Source organism: Aspergillus sclerotioniger (assembly GCF_003184525.1).
Source record: "Aspergillus sclerotioniger CBS 115572 chromosome Unknown BO94scaffold_7, whole genome shotgun sequence".
Lineage (NCBI taxonomy): Eukaryota > Fungi > Ascomycota > Eurotiomycetes > Eurotiales > Aspergillaceae > Aspergillus > Aspergillus sclerotioniger.
In genome coordinates this window covers 1-19,458 of record NW_020290997.1, presented here as the reverse complement: position 1 = coordinate 19,458, position 19,458 = coordinate 1, and the positions used below count along the sequence as shown (strand labels likewise).

General features: G+C 30.3%; 2 protein-coding genes and 1 non-coding gene across 3 annotated transcripts; 2 read left to right on the top strand and 1 right to left on the bottom strand.

Moving 5' to 3' along the window:
• Window positions 1-17,254: 17,254 nt before the first annotated feature.
• Window positions 17,255-17,326, top strand: BO94DRAFT_t114. The gene has a single exon. It is a non-coding gene; the product is annotated as a tRNA-Ala (tRNA).
• Window positions 17,312-18,056, bottom strand: BO94DRAFT_357231 (uncharacterized protein). The gene has a single exon (XM_025607144.1). It carries the CDS (start codon window positions 17,779-17,781, stop codon window positions 17,404-17,406), a length of 378 nt encoding a protein of 125 aa, XP_025469720.1. The 5' UTR covers window positions 17,782-18,056; the 3' UTR covers window positions 17,312-17,403.
• Window positions 18,057-18,612: 556 nt separating this feature from the next.
• Window positions 18,613-19,323, top strand: BO94DRAFT_622184 (uncharacterized protein; the record flags this gene model as incomplete). The annotated part of the gene is made up of 2 exons (XM_025617052.1): window positions 18,613-18,810; window positions 18,859-19,323. Exons 1-2 carry the CDS (start codon window positions 18,712-18,714, stop codon window positions 19,321-19,323), a joined length of 564 nt encoding a protein of 187 aa, XP_025469719.1. The 5' UTR covers window positions 18,613-18,711.
• Window positions 19,324-19,458: the final 135 nt, after the last annotated feature.

The window sequence follows — 19,458 nt, the reverse complement described above, 5'->3', positions numbered from 1 at the left end:
ATTTAAAGCTTAAGATAATTATATAGTATTACCCATATTAAGATTTAAAATATTGGAAATCATAAAATAAGACTTAAAAATAATATTTACAGAAATATCCTTATTACCTGGAAGTTTGTTTAATATGTGGATAAAATAATATAGATTATTATTATTAGCTATTAGAGATTAATTAAAAGATAAATATTGCTAGAACAGAATCTTGATATAATAAACTATATCTATATATTTATTTTAAAGAAAGTAAAGATTACTGGAAATATAATAAACTCTCTTAGCTTGTATATTATATGAATATATGTTTAATATACTATAATTAGAAGTACATCACTAACTACCAATCTAGGGTATTGGAAGTAGTTAGGGTTAAGATAAGTTATTATTTATATAATATCTTTAATTACATGTGTAAAGAATATCAGAGATATTCTTATTATAGATTAATATATTAACTGACATGTTTTAATAACCAGTATATAATATATTATATAGTAAAAATAGAAAATTCAAGATTTTTAAGAAGATATCTATAATAGTTAGAACTTAACTAGCTGGAACAGTAGTTAGTAGTTACAGAGTTAAAACCATACTTAAAGATCTAAATAATTATATTAAATTAACTAATCCAAGTACTGATAGATTCTGGAACAACCAGGAACTTTATATACTCTAGATTTATATAATAACTTAAGATACTTAGATAATAAAAAGAAGAATCTGAATTAATTATAAAACTAAATAAAGAAAATTTAGAAACTCTCACGTTAACAGTCAAGTCAGGAACTGTATTTATAATTATAAAAAATTACTATAAGTATATAGACTTTAATATGACATCTTTAAAACAGTATAATATTATATTAAGGATTTTATAGCTTAAAAATCATAATTTATAAATTAATTAAAAAACTAAGAATCTTTAATTCATGAATTGTAATTACCTAAGATAATACTAGCAAGGACTAGATATGGAATCTGGATCTGTACAGTCTATTACTTAGTATAGAGCTGAAGCAAGGATTAAATAATTTAGTAAGGAAAGGTTAAGATCATTATAAAAGCCTAACATGCCAGATATCAGAGATAACTTAGAGAAAAATAATATCTCAAGTATAGTTACACAAGTAATAACAGTAATCAAGTTATCATAAAAAAATTAATTTATAAAATTATTAGAATAGATATTAATAATAATAAATAAGTACTGAAAGTACAGTATTAACAGCTCTAATATAGAGGTTAAGAAGACTATTTAGAGATTAAAAGATTTATAGAAATTTCTAGCTATAGTCAAGAATAACACACAGATTTTATCACAGTATAAGAGATTTAAAAACTTATTTAAGCAGCTAGAATAATCTGAATTATCTCAGTATAGAAAGTATAATCATATTATTTCTATAAAGAAAAAAAAGTTATTAATATATAGAAAGATGTTACGGACCCCTGCTAGCTGAACAACTAGTAAGGCGGGTATGTCAGGCAGAAGGCCACATCCGGACGGAAGGGGGCTCTTATCGAGGAGGATCCCGACCCGAACCGTCAGGCAGCACGGATCACGTGACCATGGTATACAGACAAGCATGTAGTATACAACATACCATCATGGTCTATGACTACCAAATGGGTATACGACAGACCTGATGGTATACAGAATGGTATATGAGAGATGGATATATAAGGACGCTCCTTCATATACTTAGTTAGTTCTGTTCTTCATGCTCAATCTACTTGTCTTTAAGTAACCATATATTTTGGTAGAGCTTAGTAACAACACTTGTCTATACTTACTTACGGATAGCTGCACAGCACTATCTGGCCTTACTTCTCTTCTCTTGTTCAGATCAAGTCATCTTTAGATAGTTAACAGCCTGACTATCTTTGATTCAGTTTACAAGATATGTATCGGAACGGGAGTTAAGCTAATAGGAACAGGGAGAAGTGATTCTAGGGTTTGATATATTGAGTATCAGTCAGTACGAGTGTTATTCAGTAATAATTAGTCATTATATTAATTATATTGAACACATCGCGTGCGCCTCAGCAGCAGGGCCTAATAATCAAGGAACTGATGGACATGATTAGTCAGCTACAAGAAAGCATCACGGCCTTAAAATAAAAGAACTAGTTACTTGAAGGTTGCTTATTAGTTAAATCTGTTAAGATCTAATCACTCGAGCTATTCGACAGTAAATAAGTGAAGCTCAGGGCTTTCTTGACCCAGTTAGACTTGTATCTTAACATGAATAAGAAAAAGCTTAAGAATAAAGAGAATAAGATCTTTTTTATGTCTACTTACCTTATTAAAGCAGTATTTAATTAATTTAAACCATACATCCGCGAGTGATAAGAAAAGTTAATAAGTAATCAGGATAATAATATAAAATAACTTTTTATTAGTTACGCCAGATTTAAACAGTGTCTTGAACAGATATTCAAAGATATTAATATAGTATGAAATGCTGAGTAGAAATTATAATAACTTAAGCAGATAGGATCAGTATCTGTATATACTTTAGAGTTTTAGTAAGTTATCAGTTATCTAGACTAGAATAATAATACTTATATCTCATGATTTAAAGAAGGACTCAAGATGGAGATCCAAGAAAAGATCATTTAATAAGAATAACCAGATATCTTGGTTAAGATGATTGAAGCAGTAGTAAAGATTAATAACAAGCTGTATAACTTTAACATGAAATAATGAGAGAGTCAGTGGACCAGCGGGTCTATATCTTGATATAATAACTAGCTAGGTTACTGAGCTAACAATAGAAGGTCAGTACAATCTAGAAGCTTGGGATATGAAGATCCTTACGGGCTGAAGCTTATGGAGCTAGATACTACTCAGTATTAGACTTAAAAGACTCAAGTATTCAAGGAGAAACTTGAATAGTGTAAACAAGACTGCTTGTGCTTCAGCTGCGGTAAAGCAGATTACTAGTTAAAAGACTGTAGTCAGAAACAGCCTTAGAAATAATTAAGAGCTATATACCAAGATCAAGGCAGAGAAGTCTATAATATTATCATTATTCAGCATGAGGTTTGGACGGAATCTGTGATACAGATATTAAATAATAAGAAGTTATATACTATTCAGTATGGTCGGCTGTCAGAGGACAGGATATACTGTGATCAGTTAAGATAACAGGCCATACTGGATAAGTTAACAGTACTATCTAGTTAATAAGAGGATTAATGATTGTCTGTATTATTAACTTGGACTATAAAAGTTAATAATAATAATTATAAGCTAGTTTCAAGGAACGACTATCCTAGTATAGTTTAGAATAAGGATAAACCATTGGACAAAGAGTATAGTATACTGTTTGAAGATCTTGAACTTAATAAGAAGAGACTCAGCGAGATATCTGATATCTCTGAAAAACTTCTATTAGAAATTAGTGAACTTTATTTATCACAGTAAGACAAGGACAAAGAGAATTAGAGGAATGATTAAAAGGATGTTGCTTACTGATTAAACCATATTTTAAAGAAGATCTCGGAGAATCTAGCATGATTCTGCCTAGAGCTTAAGATGATTATGCAGTATTGTCTACATTGGGATTTAAAATATTGAGAATCATGAAATAAGACTTGGAAATAATATCTATAGAGATGCTCTTGTTATCTGGAAGTTTGTTTGACATGTGGACGGGATAATACAGACTATTATTATTAGTTATTAGAGATTAGTTAAAAGATAAATGTTGTAGGAATAGAGTCTTGATGTGATAAACCATGTCTGTATGTTCATTTTAAAGAAAGCAGAGATTATTAAAGATATAATGAACTTTCTTGGCTTGTGTGCTACATGAATACATGCTTAATATATCATGATTAGAAGTATATTGTTAATTACTAATCTAAGATACTGGAAGTGGTTAGGGCTAAGGCAAGCTACTATTTATATAATATTTTTAGATGTGTGTGTAAAGGATACCAGAGACACTTTTATCATAGATTAATATATTGGCTGGCATGTTTTAATGATTAATGTATAATATATTATATAGTAAAGATAGAAGGCTTAAGATTTTTAAGAAGATATTTACAGTAGTTAGAACCTAACTGGCTGGAATAGTAATTGGTAATTACAGAATCAGGACTATATCTGAAGATCCAAGTAGTTATATTAGATTAACTAGTTTAAGTACTGGTAGACTCTGGAATAACTGGAAACTTTATGCATCCTGGATTTATGTAACAGCTTGGGATACTTGGATAATAAAAAGCAGAATTTAAACTAATTACAGAACTAAATAAAGAGAATTTGGAAACTCTTATATTAATAGTTAAATTAGGACCGGTATCTATAACTGTAAAGGATCACTATAAGTATATAGATTTTGATGTGATATCTTTGGGATGGTATGATATTATATTAGGGATTTTATAACTCAGAAATCATAATCTGTAAATTAATTGGAAGACTGAGAGTCTCTAATTTATGAATTATGATTGCCTAAGATGACACCAGTAAGGACTAGGTATAGAGTCTGGATCTGTATGGTCTGCTACTCAGCATAAAGCTGAAGCAAGGATTAAGTAATCTAGTAAGGGGAGGTTAAGATTGCCATGAAAGTCTAACACGCCAGGTATTAGAGGTAACTTAGAGAAAAATAATATTTTAAGTATAGTTATACAAGTAATAGCAGCAATTAAGTTATTACAGAAAGATTAGCTTATAGAATTATTGGGACAGGTATTAACAATAATAAAAGAATACCGCGAGTATAACATTGACAGCTCTGATACAGAGGTTGAGATAACTATCTAGAGACTAGAAGATTCATGGGAACTTCTAACTGCAGTTAAAAGTAACACATAGATTCTATCATAGTATGAGAGATTTAAGGACTTATTTAAGCAGTTAAAGCAATCTGAATTATCTCAGTATAGAAAGTATGACCATACTATTTTTATAGAGAAAGAAAAGTTACTAGTATATAGAAAGATTTATCTAATATCTGAAAAGAAATTGCAGATATTATAAGAATATATTAATAACTAGCTGGTTAAAGATAATATTAGGCCTTTGAAATCACTAGCAGGACATGGAGTCTTATTTATATTGAAAAAGGATAGCAGTTTATAATTATGCGTGGATTATCGGTCACTGAATGTTATAATGATTAAAGATTAATACCTGTTATCTTTGATTTCGGAAATCCAAGATAAAATATAAGAAATAAAGTGGTTTACTAAACTTAATATCATGAATATATATTATTGTATATGTATCATAGAAGGTAAAGAATGGAAGACTGTATTTAAAATAAAGTATAAATATTTTAAGTATTTGGTTATATTATTTAGGCTTATCAACGCACCAGTATTATTTCAGTAATATATTAATAAAGTTCTGAGAGAATATCTTGATAGGTTTATGATTATTTATTTAAACAATATATTAATCTTCTTAAAGACTAAGAAAGAATATATAAGATATATAAGACTAATTCTGTATAAACTATATCTATATTAATTATAATGCAAGCTAAAGAAGTGTAAATTCTATATATAGAAGACAGAGTTTTTAAGATATTGGATATTTACAGAGAGAATCTATACTAAGTAAGCTAAGATACAAGCTATACGGGATTAGTCTTAATCTAGAAATCTGAAAGAATTACAGCAGTTTATTAGATTAATTAACTACTATTAATGATTTGTAGATGGATACACTATCTACATAATATTACTCTTTAAGCTTATAAAGAAGTTGAAGAAGTATCTATAGAAAGAACCATAGCAGAACATATTTGAAAGTATTAAGTAGTGACTTATTATATCACTAGTACTTGTATAGCACGATCTAGAGAAAGAAATAATCATTGAAACTGACATATCGGACTATGCTGTTAGTATGCGTATAACGCAATCCAGAGAAGACAGAAAATTAAGACTAATTATATTTTATTTAAAAAAGTTGGTTTAAGCGGAACTTAACTACAACATTTATAACAAGGAATTACTAACTATAGTAGTAGTATTTAAGTAATAGAGAGTCTATCTTAAAAAAGTAAAGCATACTGTCATTATAAAGATAGATCATAAGAACTTAACTTACTTTACAATAACTAAAGAGTTGATTAGAAGGCAGGCATGATAGGCTGAGATTCTGTCATAATATAACTTCAGAATTATATACTGTAAGAGAGTAGAGAATAAATATATAAATGCACTGAGCTGCAGGCCAGACTATGAATTAAATAAAAAGATTATTGAACTAGCCATCCTGAAGTGAAACATGGATAGGTTGATTAATTATAATAAAGCTAATCTAGCAGTAACGTTGAAAATAGGTAGCGACTTAATTAAGTAATTGACTGAAGGTATAAAAAATAATAAAATACTCTAGAAAATGAGTAAGGGCTTACCAGATAAGATTATTATTAATAAGAATGGACTAGCGCATTTTTACGGATTAATCTTTATATTAACCGCGATAAGGATAGAGATTGTGACTAGATACTATGATAGATTACTTAAAGGTTATCTAGAAGTTGAAAAAATAACTGAACTAATTGCAAGAAATTATTACATTCTAAACCTTAAATAGAAAGTACACAATTATATTAGATAATACAAGACTTATATTAGAGATAAGTCTACAAGGCACCAGCCTTATGGATAAATATAAGTACAGGAGGTGCTATAGCAGCCATGGAAATAGATAATAATTAACTTTATTAATTTACTATCAGAATTAGAAGGATTTGATACTATTATAGTTATCACTGATTATCTTACCAAATATATTTATCTTGTATTAAGTAAGATGATAATAACAATAATATAGATAGTAAAACTGTTTTTAAAAAACATTATTACATACTATAGGATACCAAAGTATATTATATCAGACTAAGACAAGTTATTTATCTTGAAGTTCTGGAAATTACTTACAGATCTCATGGAAATAGAAGAATAAATAATAACAGCTTACCACCCGCAGACGAATAGACAAATAGAAAGGGTTAATCAGATAATTAAGTAATATCTAAGACACTATATAAACTATTAGTAGAATAATTAAGCGAATCTGTTACTAATAGCACAGTTCTCATATAATAATACCAGTTACTTAACCATTGGAATCTTACTGTTTTATACTAATTACGGATATCATCTGAGGTTTCTGGAAACATTATTAGAAAGATAGTAAGTTATTAATATAACTGAAAATATTATTATATTCACAGGAAATATATACTTACAGTTATCCTAAGATATTGAGTTTATAAACTTGTGTAGTAAGATGTACTATAATCACAGATATAGAAGGGAGCCTGACCTTAAAAGGGGAGAGAAGGTGTTTCTACTCTGTAAAAATATTAAGATGAAATGACTAAGTCAGAAGCTTGATTATTATAAGCTAGGACTATTTATTATTAAAGATAAGAAGGGACTAGTTAACTACAAGTTGAGGTTGCTAAAATCGATGAACAGAATTTACCCAGTGTTTTATATCTTATTATTGGAACCCGCATTAAAGAACGCTAGAATTGCAGAAAATGTGGAGATTGATGATAATATAGAGAAAGAATATGAAGTTAAAAAGATCCTGGATTACAAGAAGATTAGCAGCAAGTTAAAGTATCTGGTAAAATAGGTAGAATATGATATCTCAGAAAACACATGGGAACTTATTAAGAATTTGACGGGCTGTTACCAGCTTGTGAAGCAGTATTACTGATAGACAGGTCAAAGTTTGCCCAGAAAGAAGGAGAACTAACTAACTGAGTTAGACTAGGAGTGTCTAACACAGTGGCAAGTTGAGCGGTGTTGTGCTTGTCAGCCAGACGCTCTAACTCTCAGAGATCCTCGGCGCTTAGAGAATCCTTATTATCTAGTTATTCCAATACATTTGAATCGTGATCTAACATCCAACCACCATGATCTCTCAGAAACTTGCGATGTTTTCGCAACCGCTTTATTTTCGTAAATAATAGCTCAATCTACTCTTTAGTCTTTTTAATCTTGAGAGCTATTCTTTCTTCGTCACGTTGAAGCTTATCCCACTCAAAATCACTGTGAAAATGCTTTTCATATTTTTGGCCATGACAAGTGCAGGCCGTATAATTTCGGTTTTTGGAATCTATAAAACAAGAAAGACTGTGGGAATCATACCAAGTATAAGGAAAGTTAATCTGGACATTATTATAAATAATCTAGTCAGCTTGCTGATAGTGCTCCTTGTAATGATTACACAGAGGTATAATGATCTATCTTAAGTAAAAAGAAAATCAAGAAACTCAGCTGACCTGGACAAGGGACATGTATCTTTATATTCTTAAGAATAAGAACCTTGAAGAAGGGAAGGTGGTGTTACGATTCCCTGCTAGCTAAATAACTAGTAAGACGGGTATGTCAGGCAGAAGGCCACATCCGGACAAAAGGGGGCTCTTATTAAGAAGGATCCTGACCCGAACTATCAGGCAGTACAGATCACGTGACCATGGTATACAGATAAGCATGTAGTATATAACATACTATCATGGTCTATGACTATCAAATAGGTATATAACAGACCCGATAGTATACGGAATGGTATACGAGGGATGGATATATAAGGATGCTTCTTCATGTACTTAGTTAGTTCTGTTCTTCATGCTTAATCTACTTATCTTTAAGTAACCATATGTTTTGGTAGAGCTTAGTGACAACACTCGTCCGCACTTACTTACAGATAGCTGCGCGGCACTATCTGGCCTTACTTCTCTTCTCTTGTTCAGATCAAGTCATCTTTAGATAGTCAACAGCCTGACTACCTTTGATTCAGTTCACAAGGTACGTATCGGAACGGGAGCTAAGCTAACAGGAACAGGGAGAAGCGATCCTAGGGTTTGACACTATAATAAGACTAATTTAGCAGTAATGTTGGAAATAGGCAGTAATCTAATTAAATAATTGGCTGAAGGTATAAAAAATAATAAAATACTTTAAAAAATAAGTAAGGGCTTACTAGATAAAATTATTATTAATAGAAATAGATTAGCACACTTTTACAGATTAATCTTTATACTAATTATAATAAGAATAGAGATTATGGCTAGGCATTATGACAGACTGCTTAAAGATTACTTAAAAATAGAAAAAATAACTGAATTAATTACAAGAAATTACTATATTCCAAATCTCAGACAGAAAATATATAATTATATTAGATAATATAAGACTTATATTAAGAATAAGCTAGCAAGGCACTAATCTTATAAATAAATATAAGTATAGAAAGCGCTATAACAGCTATAAAAATAGATAATAATTAACTTTATTAATTTATTACCAGAATCAGAAAGATTTAACACTATCACAATCATTACCAATCATTTTATTAAATATATTTATCTTATACTAAGTAAGATAATAATAACAATAATATAGATAATAGAACTGTTTTTAGAAAATATTATTATATACTATAAGATATTAAAGTACATTATATTAGATCAAGATAAGTTATTTATCTTAAAGTTTTAAAGATTACTTACAGATCTTATAAAAATAAAAGAATAAATAATAATGACTTACCACCCGCAGATAAATAAATAAATAAAAAAGATTAACTAAATAATTAAGCAATATCTGAGACACTATATAAACTACTAGTAAAATAATTAAATAAATCTATTATTAATAATACAGTTCTTATATAATAATATCAGTTACTTAATCATTAGAGTCTTACTGTTTTATATTAATTACAGATATCACCCGAGATTTCTAAAAACACTATTAAGAAGATAGTAAATTACTAATATAGCTGAGAATATTGTCATATTTATAGAAAACATATATTTACAGTTATTTCAAAATATTGAATTCATGAACTTGTATAGCAAGATATATTATGATTATAGATATAAAAGGAAACCTGATTTTAAAAGAGGAGAGAAGATGTTTCTACTCTACAGAAATATTAAGATAAAATGATTAAATCAGAAACTTGACTATTACAAGCTAGAACCATTTATCATTAAAGATAAGAAGAAACTGGTCAACTATAAGTTAAGATTATTAAAATCAATAAACAAAATTTATCTAGTATTTTATATCTTATTATTAAAACCTGTACTAAAGAACACTAGAATCATAGAAAATATAGAGATTAATAATAATACAGAGAAAGAATATAAAGTTAAAAAGATCCTGGACTACAAAAAGATTAGTAATAAATCAAAGTATCTAATAAAATAGATAGAATATGATATCTCAAAAAACATATAAAAACTTATTAAGAATTTAATAGATTATTATCAGCTTGTGAAGCAGTACTACTAATAAACAAGTTAAAGTTTATCTAAAAAAAAAGAAAACTAACTAATTAAGTCAGACTAGAAGTATCTGATATAATAGTAAGTTAAGCAGTATTATATTTATTAGCTAGATACTCTAACTCTTAGAGATTCTTAGTACTTAAAGAATCCTTATCATCCAGTTATTCTAATATATTTAAATCATGATCTAATATTTAACCACCATAATCCTTCAGAAATCTATAATATTTTTATAACCGCTTCATTTTTGTAAATAATAGCTCAATCTGTTCTTTAGTCTCTTCAATCTTTTGAACTATCTTTTCTTTATTATATTAAAGCTTATCCCACTCAGAATCATTGTAAAATTACTTTTTATATTTCTAGCCACAACAAGTATAGGCCACATAATTTTGGTTTTTAAAATCCATAAAATAAGAAAGACTGTAAAAATCATATTAAGTATAAGGAAAGTTAATCTGAATACTATTATAAATAATCTGGTCAGCTTGCTAATAATACTTCTTGTAATAATTATACAGAGATATAATAATTTATCTTAAGAAAAAAGAAAATCAAGAAACTCAGCTAACCTGAATAAAAGACATATATCTTTATATTCTTAAGAATAAGAATCTTAAAGAAGAGAAGATAGTATTACAAACCCCTACTAGCTGAATAACTAATAAAATAGATATATTAGATAGAAAGCTATATCTAGATAAAAGAAGACTCTTATTAAAGAAGATCCTGACCTAAGATATCAGGCAGCATGAATCATGTGACTATAATATATAGATAAGTATATAATATATAACATACTATTATGGTTTATAACTATCAAGTAAATATATAACAGACCTGATAGTATATAAAATAATATATAGAAAATGAATATATAAGAACACTTCTTTATATACTTAACTAATTCTGTTTTTTATACTTAATCTACTTATCTTTAAGTAATCTATATTTTAATAGAGCTTAATAATAATATTTATCCATACTTACTTACAGATAGCTGCGCGGCACTATCTAGCCTTACTTTTCTTTTTTTATTTAGATTAAGTTATTTTTAAATAATTAATAACCTGACTATCTTTGATTCAGTTCATAAGGTACGTATTGGAACGGGAGCTAAGCTAACAGGAACAAGAAGAAGCAATCCTAGGATTTAATACTAATATTACTATTAAGTTAGTCTTATTATAACTGATCGATCCATCCGTGTTTTGCTTTAGGATGGCTAGTTTAATAGCTTTTCTACTTAATTTATAGTCTGGCCTGCAGCTCAGTATATCTGTATATCTATTCTCTACTCTCTTATAATATATAATTCTAAAGTTATATTATAACAGAATCTCAGTCCATCATGTCTGCCTTCTAATCAACTCTTTAATTATTATAAAATAAATCAAGTTCTTATAGTCTATCTTTATAATAACAGTATACTTTACTTCTTTAAGGTAGACCCTCCACTGTTTGAACACTACTATTATAATTAACAATTTCTTATTATAAATATTGTAGTTAAGTTCTGCTTAAACCAATTTTCTTGAATAAAATATAATTAATCTTAGCTTTTTATCTTCTCCGGGTTGCGTCATACGCATATTAATAGTATAGTTTAATATATTAGTTTTAATAGTTATTTCTTTCTCTGGATCGTGCTGTACAAGTATTAGTAATATGATAAGTTATTACTTAATATCTTTAAACATGCTCTGCTGTGGTTCTTTCTATTAATACTTTTTTAACTTCTTTATAAACTTAAAGAATAATATTATATAGATAACATATCTGTCTATAAATCATTAATAATAATTAATTAATCTAATAAACTGCTGTAGTTCTTTCAGATTTCTTAGTTAAGACTAATCCTATATAGCTTATACTTTAGCTTACTTAATATAGATTCTTTCTGTAGATATTCAGTGTCCTAGAAACTCTATCTTCTATATATAGAATTCATACTTCTTTAGCTTATATTATAATTAATATAGATATAGTTTATATAGAATTAGTCTTATATATCTTATATATTCTTTCTTAGTCTTTAAGAAGATTAATATATTATCTAAATAAATAATTATAAATCTATCAAGATATTCTCTAAGAACTTTATTAATATATTACTGAAATAATGCTAGTGCGTTAGTAAGCCTAAATAATATAATCAAGTATTTAAAGTATCTATACTTTATTTTAAATATAGTCTTCTATTCTTTATCTTCTGTGATATATATACAATAATATATATTTATAATATTAAGCTTAATAAACCATTTTATTTCTTATATCTTATCTTAGATTTCTGAAATCAAAGATAACGGATATCAATTCTTAATCATGATAATATTTAATAACTGATAATCTATATATAATTATAAATTACTGTTCTTTTTTAATATAAATAGAACTCTATATCTTGTTAATAACTTTGAAGGCCTGATATTACCTTTAGCTAGTTAGTTATTAATATATTCTCATAATACCTGCGATTTCTTTTTAAATATTAAATAAATCTTTCTATATACTAGTGACTTTTCTTTCTTTATAAGAATAATATGATCATATTTTCTATGCTGAGATAATTCAGATTACTCTAGCTATTTAAACAAGTTCTCAAATCTCTTATATTATAATAGAATCTGTATATTACTCTTAACTATAGCTAGAAGTTTCTATAAATCTTCTAGTCTCTGAACAATTATCTTAATCTCTGTATTAAAGCTGTTAATACTATATTTACAGTACTTTTTTATTATTGTCAGTATCTATCCTGATAATTTTATAAACTAATCTTTCTATAATAACTTAATTATTACTATTACTTGTGCAACTATACTTAAGATACTATTTTTCTCTAAGTTATTTCTGATACCTGGTATGTTAGGCTTTTATAACAATCTTAATCTTTCTTTACTAGATTGTTTAATCCTTGCTTTAGCTTCTTGCTAAGTAGCAGGCTGTATAGATCTAGATTCTATACCTGATTCTTACTAGTATTGTCTTAGATAATTATAATTCATGAATTAAAGATTCTCAGTCTTCTAATTAATCTGCAGGTTATGATTCCTGAGTTATAGAATTCTTAATATAATATTATATTGTTTTAAAAATATCATATTAAAGTCTATATACTTATAATAATCCTTTATAATTATAAATATAATTTCTAACTTAATTATTAATACAAGAGTTCCTAAATTTTCTTTATTTAGTCCTGTAATTAGTTCAGGTTTTTCTTTTTATTATCTAAGTATTTTAAGTTATTATATAAATTATGGGTGTATGAAGTTCCCGGTTACTCTAGAATCTACCAATATTTAGGCTAATTAATCTAATATAATTGTTTAGATTTTTAAGTATGGCCCTGATTCTGTAATTACTAACTACTATTCTGGCTAGTTAGGTTCTAACTACTATAAATATCTTCTTAAAAATCTTAAGCCTTTTATCTTTACCACGTAGTATATTATATACTAATCATCAAAACATGTTAGTCAATATATTAATTTATGATAAAAGTATCTCTGGTACTCTTTACACGCGTAATCAAAGATATTATATAAATAATAACTTATCTTAATTCTAACTACTTCCAGTACCTTAGATCAGTAATTAGTAATATACTTCTAATTATAGTATATTAAGCATGTGTTTATATAGTATATAAGCTAAAAGAATTTATCATATTTTTAATAATCTCTACTTTCTTTAAAATAAATATATAGATATGGTTTATTATATTAAGACTCTGTTCCTGCAATGTTTATCTTCTGGCTAATCTTTAATAATTAATAATAATAATCTATATTATCCTGTCTATATATTAAACAAATTTCTAGATAATAAGAACATCTCTGTAGATATTGTTTTCAAGTCTTATTTTATAATTTTTAATATTTTAAATCTTAATATGGGCAATGCTGTATAATTATTTTAAGTTTTAGATAAAATTATGCTAGATTCTTCAAGATCTTCTTTAAGATACAGTCTAACTAATAAATAATATTCTTTTAATTGTTTTTCTGGTTCTTCTTATTCTCATCTTATTATAATAAATAAAGTTTATTAATTTCTGATAAGGGTTTTTTCAGAGTATTAGATATCTTATTAAATCTCTTCTTACTAGATTTAAGACTTTTAAGTAATATACTATATTCTTTATTTAATAATTTATCTTTATCTTAAATTATACTAGAATAGTTATTTCTTAAAACTGGCTTATAATTATTATTATTAACTTCTATAGTCCAAATTAATGATATAAATAATTATTGATTCTCTTATTAACTAAATAGTACTGTTAACTTATCTGAAATAGCCTGTTATCTTAACTAATCATAGTATATTCTGTTCTCTAATAGCTGATTATATTAAATAGTATATAGCCTTTTATTATCTAATATCTACGTTACAGATTTCATCCAAACTTTATACTGAATAATAGTAATATTATAAGCTTCTCTGTCTTGATCTTGATTTATAGCTCTCAATTGCTTCTGAGATTGTTTCTGACTGTAGTCCTTTAATTAATAATCTGTTTTACTGCAGTTAAAGTATAAGTAGTCTTGTTTATACTATTTAAGTTTTTTCTTAAATACTCAAGTCTCTTAAGTCTGATGTTGTATTATATCCAGCTCCATGGGTTTCAGCCCATAGAGATCTTTATATCCTAAGCTTCTAGGTTATGCTAATCTTCTGTTATTAGCTTAGTAATCTAGCTGGTTATTATATTAAGGTATAGACCCGCTAGTTTACTAATCTTTTTATTATTTTATATTAAAGTTATATAACTTATTATCAATCTTTACAACTGCTTTAATTATCTTGACCAAGATATCTAATTATTTTTATCAAATGATTTTTTCTTAGATCTCTATCTTAAATCCTTTTTTAAATCATAAAATATAAATATTATTATTTTAATCTAGATAATTAATAACTTACTGAAACTCTGAAGTATATACAGATATTAATCCTATCTATTTAAGTTATTATAACTTCTACTTAATATTCTATGCCGCATTAATATCTCTGAATATTTATTTAAGATACTGTTTAAATCTAGCATAACTAATAAAAAGTTATTTTATATTATTATTCTGATTATTTACTGACTTTTCTTATCACTCGCAGATATATGGTTCAAATTAATTAAATACTGCTTTAGTAAGATAAGTAGATATAAAAAAGATCTTATTCTTCTTATTCTTAAGCTTTTTCTTATTCATGTTAAAATATAAGTCCAACTAGGTCAAGAAAGCTCTGAGCTTCGCTTATTTACTATCAAATGGCTCGGGTGGTCAGATCTTAACAGATTTGATTAATAAATAATCTTTAAGTAACTGGTTCTTTTGTTCTAAGATAGTGATGCTTTCTTATAGCTAACTAACCATGTTCATTAGTTCCTTGGTTGTCAGGCCCTGTTGCTAAGGCGCACGCGATGTGTTCGATGTAGTTAATATAATGACTAATTATCACTAGATAACACTCATACTAACTAGTACTCAATATGTCAAACCCTAGGATCGCTTCTCCCTGTTTCTGTTAGCTTAACTCCCGTTCCGATACGTACCTTGTGAATTAAATCAAAGATAATCAGGTTATTAACTATCTAAAGATAACTTGATCTGAATAGAAGAAGAGAAGTAAGGCCAGATAGTGCCGCGCAGCTATCCGTAAGTAAGTACGGACGAGTGTTGTTACTAAGCTCTACCAAAATGTAGATTATTTAAAGATAATTTGAATTAAGCATGAAGAACAGAACTAGCTAAGTATATAAAGAAGTGTCCTTATATATCTGTTCCCCGTATACCATACTATATACCATCGGGTCTGTCATATACCCACTTGGTAGTTATAGACTATGATGGTATGTTGTATACCACATGCCTGTCCGTATACCGTGGTCACGTGATCCGTGCTGCCTGACGGTTCGGGTCAGGATCCTCCTCGATAAGAGCCCCCTTCCGTCCGGATGTGGCCTTCTGCCTGACATACCCGCCTTACTAGTTGTTCAGCTAGCAGGGGTCCGTAACATATATATATTAAGAGTTAGATACTTATATATACTTAGATTAAATGATCATTATTTATTATAAACTGAATTTAATAGTAGAAAACTGTAACAGTGAGACTATTACAACTATAATAAACTATTAAAAACTTAAATAATAGTTTACCGCCTTTTATAATAGTATGATACCAGTGTTACAGACCCCTGCTAGCTAGGTTACTAGCAGGAGCGGACTCGTCAGGCAGAAAGCAATGACCAGGCAGGACTCGGGCAACCAGCAACTCTTATTGAGTAGAAACCCGGTCGGAGTAACGTCCGAGGCAGCGCTGTGTCACGTGACTATCTACCATCAGATCTACCATCGAGGATATATGATATGGTATACGGAATCCAGGAACGTGATTAGATCGACCCTTGATCTACCCTGAATGGTATACGGAATGGTATACGAAGGATAGGATATAAGAACACTTTTTCATATACTTAGCTAGTTCTGTTCTTCGTGCTTAATAACACTGTCTTTAAGTAACCATACGTTTTGGTAAAGCTTAGCGATAATACTTGTCTGTACTTACTTACGGATAGCTGCGCGGCACTATCTGGCCTTACTTCTCTTCTTCTGTTTAGGACCAGTCTCTTTAGATAGTCATTGACCTAACTTACCTTGATTCAGTTCACAGGTACGTATTGGAACGGAAGCTAAGCTAACAGGAACAGGGAGAAGCGATCCTAGGGTTTGACAACCAGTTAAATAGGAGTAACCGCTAACCCCCCGGGCCACTATGTAGGCATATCGATTTCAGACAACAATACCCATCACTAATGAACTTCCCATGAACCATCTACAAAAGGTAACCAGCCATATAATCCACAAAACCGACAATCCAACAGGCTTCTCAAGTGAAGCATAGTGCCATTATTCTCAGCTCATCATGCTAAATAAGAGGCCGGTATTTCATCAAATGGGGCTGTGGTTTAGTGGTATAATATTCCCTTAGCATGGGAGAGGTCCGGGGTTCGATTCCCCGCAGCTCCATTTTTTGTTTTTTTTTTTTCCTTACCTTCCATATATCCATTGCTCGGATAGTGTGGGGCTCCGTTTTCTCTGTGTTGTTAACCGTTCTTTTTTTTGCCCGTTGGCATGGGCAAATGATATCGTTGTAGGATATATTTACTTTGTATTGTGTGTCGGAGATGCTGATCCCTTATTATCGCTATGATAGTGATATATTGGGCCTTGTGAACACTGATTGTATGCATTGCAGTTGAATCCCACCGAATCATACTCCCACCAACTATCTTATCTGGGACGGATGCAGCGAGGGAGAAAGCCATGGTAAGGAGGAGAGAAATACAGACAAAGATCACCTTGAATGTCCTGGGGGGGTGGTGGGGGTTAAAATTGCAGGATAGGAGGTGAGTTTGGTTGGTGATGAGGATGAATTTGGGCCACATGGAATCCGGAGTATGGAATATCCGTCTTAGAAGCATTTTTACTTTCTTTTCGTTTCTTCTTTTTGTCGGAATTTAGTTCGGGGCTCGGTATTTTCTGTATAATGATAATAGCGGATTATTGTTCTGCTTGAGGATCTTGCAAGCTCGGTCGGGATGGTTCCTTTCATGATGTCCAGTTCAACCTTGTTGGGTCGGGTTGGGTTGGGTTGGAGGTTCAACCCTCGATGGGTTACCCGGCGGGTTGTAACATTACTCAAACAACCCAACTCAACCCGAACTGTGGGTTGAACCCGGAGTGTATATAAACTGACTATAAACTGATTGTAATTGACTCGGTTGGTTGGAGGTTTCTGATAACCGGCCTCACTTGACTGCTTGCCAAGCTAGACATGTCAATGTTTTACGAAGACCTGTCTGCATCTAAGATGCCTAAGTTGAAGCTTCGATTTCCTCACTCCTTCCATTACATTGGTCACTATACTGATGTTATTTTCTTCTTGGAGAAAATGGTTTCCTCTTATATCACGATCCAAGCAATATTCGACCCAATCCACCTTAGGTGAGATCAAGATAACCAGAGTTTTTTCGTTAGCGTAACATGGCTGTACTTATCCGTTCTTTGGGTCCTCTGTCCTTAGCAGAAAGGATAACCCAGCTCAATACAATGATCGCAACCTACCCTAGCCATGTGAATGGACCTACAATTCCAATGATGTGTCAATCCACACCAAGCTTTCAGTGGGGCAACTGTCTGCGCCCCAGCACCCTGAAATAGCCACGCTAGCCTCAGCCTTAATCATTCACAGCCCCCACCAACTCTACAAAACCAACTGAATTTCATTCTTTCGGGTTACTCTGTACTCGTCTGTGTAATTGCATTGCCAGTGTTCATCCCCCATCCAAGATCACGTGCCCCTGTTCCAAATCCAACCAACTGGCAAACCCATCCCCATTCTAACATACACAATGACCGACCCCCTCCCCTCCATCCTAACCCAAGAATCCTGGTTCTGGGACCCCTTCCATAGCAACGAAATCAAATTCCACCCCGACGGAACCGGCGACGTAAGCAATCCCATTCCCAATCACCCCACAAACTAACCCGCTGCTAAGCTCCTCTGCCGCTACGAAACCCAAACCTGGATCATGGCCCAATTCACCTGGACCCTTTCCCAGCAAACCACCAACACCAGCACTACCCAATTAACCCTCCCCACCACCTTCCCCATAACCCTCACCCTCACCAAGTGCCTCATCCCAGGTTCTCACATCCCACCACATATCCGAATCAACGAAGCCCTACTCACAGACGAAGCCTTCCGTCCAAAAACCTACACAGTCAGATTAGATAAAGGAACATTCATAACCCAGCACGACGTTACATATGCAACTAGAAAATACGATGCAGCGAGGTATTTCCACCGACTGGTCTTTGATAAGTCGCCGTACCCGCCACCAGAGGAATGGAAGGAGATGAGTGCCTCGTTGGAGGCGTTTAGGGTGTGGGAGTGGACGGAGTTTTGTTCCAGAAAGGTGGATAGACAATTAGGGGTGGTGGGGGAGATGTGGGGAGGGTGAGGGGTGTGATTGGGTGGGATTGAGTATATTCCTATTCAGTGTTGCTTTTGTTCAGGTAATATATCAGAGTCATGTATGAGAATAATTATACAACAACCCTAGCCACTTCTATCCCACAAACAAAACCCACCATCA